We start from the raw sequence: 2,826 nt of genomic DNA, 5'->3' as shown, positions 1-2,826 counted from the left end.
ACATTGCTACTGAGTGGAGGGGAGCCTCCATCCTGCGCTTTGACAACAAAAGGCAGCTGTTTGATTTGTTCATAATCTAATGAGCGCATGGCATGTATCACTCCACTTTCTGCATTTATAGAAATATATTCAGACAGTGGAGATCCGCTTACGTCATTAACATCTAGAAAATATGATATACGGGCGTTTTGGTTTTCGTCAGGATCTTGTGCTCTTATGGTAAGAAGAGAAACACCTGGAGAGTTGTTTTCCACAATAAACGCAGTGTAAACACTTTGTGGGAACACAGGAGCATTATCGTTCACATCAGAGACCTTTAAATGAAAGGTTCTTTTAGTTGAGAGAGGAGGCATTCCTGCATCTGTCGCAACAACAGTGATGTTATATTCTGAAACTGTTTCACGATCTAATGCAGTAGCTGTTACCAAAGTATAGTAATTTCTTAAATTAGATTTAATTTTGAAAGGTGCATTTTCTTCTATTCTACAATGTACTTGTCCATTATCACCTGCATCAAGATCTTTTACATTTATAATGCCAATAGTTGTACCAGGAGGGGAATCTTCTGACACAGGACTAGTGAATGACATCACATTAATGATAGGGGGGTTATCGTTCACATCAATCACCTCAACTATAACTTTACTCGAGTCTGTTAAAGCTCCTTGGTCGGTGGCTTCAATGCCTATTTCATATTTCTTTGCTTTTTCATAGTCAACCTGCCCTGAGAGAAATATCACACCCGTTGTTTTATTAATTTCAAATATGCTGTCAATACTGCCTTGCATTTTGGAAATAGAATAATAGATCAACCCATTGGATCCACTATCTGCGTCAGTAGCATTTACAGTGATGATATAGGTACCTCTTGCAGCATTTTCCATTACATTGGCCTTATATACTGACTGATTAAAAATGGGAGAATTATCGTTAGCATCTAGGACAGTGATATCTATATTTACAATACCAGATTTCTGTGGCGTCCCACCGTCCACTGCTATCAGCTTTAGGGACATACTTGGATATCGCTCTCTATCCAGTGGTTTGTCAAGTACCATTTCCGCATATTTTCTTCCGTCAGAATTTAAATGTTTTTTTAAAATAAAATTGTCATTTGGAGATAAATTATAGTCCTGGAGCCCGTTGGCTCCTACATCAGGATCATTGGCTGTAGGCAAAACAAAACGTGCTCCCGGTGCGGCTGATTCTCCAATCGTCAATTGCATTTCGTTCTGATGAAAAGAAGGTGAATTATCATTAATGTCCAATACTTCGACCGTGACGTGGTGTAGTTCCATCGGGAATTCTAAAATCAGATCAAAGCTGAAGCTGCACGGAGTGACGTCTCCACAAAGCTGTTCTCGGTCTATTCTCTCATTCACGACCAGCGTCCCTTTGTCTGTCTTCAGCTCGGTGTACTGGATGCTTTCTCCGGTCACGATACGGGCCCGACCAGAACGGAGCCTCTGCATATCAATTCCAAGGTCCAATGCGACATTACCAATGAGGGATCCCTTCTTCATCTCTTCTGGGATTGAATAACGTATTTGACCACTGGCAATATGACTGAGAAAAATGCAAAACAGAACGATTTGCGACGTCAGTCTGTAGCACAAACGCCATCTTAGAGGCCGGTAGTCATATTTTCCGCAATCCATGTTATCAAATAAACGATATGAAATTATACCTACCAAACACTTCTTAGAAAACCTAAGTGTGAACAGCAACGCAATCCACGTTAGTGTATTGAACGATCTGTATTCCAAGCTTCCTTTCTCTCGTGCTGTTAAATATGAAACCAAGCAGTCTGTCTGCGCCCACCTCGACGCCATTCAATAAAGCATACCGACTCTCCACAGAGCACAAAGCCACCGCCTAAAACATTTGTTCGGATTTGTTTTTACTTGACCAACAGCGTCCCTTAGAGTCCAGTCAATGAATATCAACATCTGGATGGAAAATTATTCAAATTCAATATCCATGGTAAAAAGATACCGACAATTCCCCTTACAGAGAGGAGCAATACTATCAAAGAGCTAAACAAACATCAAAAAAAAATCAACAGTACATCGGGGTATTAATCATATGATGCAATTCATTACAGAGTATTTGAGGACTGCGAACAATCAAAATGGATCTACAGAATGGTGTTAATCAGTTCGTATTAAAGCAAATAAATGGGTGGGGGGGTATCCGTGGAGAATCAAATTTCCCTCAGAGACTGTACATCACAGTCCAATTGAAGGAATTGAACAACTACCTTTAACTTAAGTTCCACACAAGCTGTAAAACCTGAAAATAAATACCAATGCTCTTATTCTGAAATCACATCACTGGAACCTGTATTAAAACAACTAACTTGATTGAAGGGTGTGTAATACAGATATGGAGGCTAGTTCAATCACCTGTAATCCACAGTAGCGAAAAAGTAACATATTTAGGATTAAGATTTATATTATATACTGTAGTGCTGAGCAGTGGACATGGATCAACAACATTCCTATGGTATTTTGGAAATGTCAAATAAACGCGCATATAAAAATAATTTCCACGGCATAAGGTTTAAAAGCTATGTATGCAAAGACGTTTGCAAAAGCAGAATTATCAAATGAGCTAAGGTAACTGGGATGCTGTCCATGGTGCTGAAAGTTAAAGTATAATGTTCAGCTGTTCTCTATCAATAGGAAGAAAATGATCAAGAGAGAAACACAAAGAAACAGACGGGAAGCACGATTATCTCACCTCTAGAGGAGAGTCTGGTTCATCCAGGATGCTCTTTTCACTCTGTAGCCGCTGCATCGTTCCTGTAGAACTGGGGTCCATTAT

General features: G+C 39.6%; 1 protein-coding gene across 1 annotated transcript; it reads right to left on the bottom strand.

The window, feature by feature from the left end:
- Positions 1-5: 5 nt before the first annotated feature.
- LOC116380245 (protocadherin gamma-A3-like) lies at positions 6-2,820 on the bottom strand (the record flags this gene model as incomplete). Its single annotated transcript, XM_031842190.1, has 1 exon — positions 6-2,820. A coding segment is annotated over exon 1 (1,827 nt), but the record flags the coding sequence as incomplete, so codon positions are not given.
- Positions 2,821-2,826: the final 6 nt, after the last annotated feature.

The sequence above is a fragment of the Anarrhichthys ocellatus genome, unplaced genomic scaffold (assembly GCF_004355925.1).
Source record: "Anarrhichthys ocellatus isolate YVR2014 unplaced genomic scaffold, GSC_Weel_1.0 scaffold6545, whole genome shotgun sequence".
NCBI classification, from domain to species: Eukaryota; Metazoa; Chordata; class Actinopteri; order Perciformes; family Anarhichadidae; genus Anarrhichthys; species Anarrhichthys ocellatus.
Note: the sequence above shows the minus strand (reverse complement) of the source record. Positions and strands in the feature narration are given on the sequence as shown.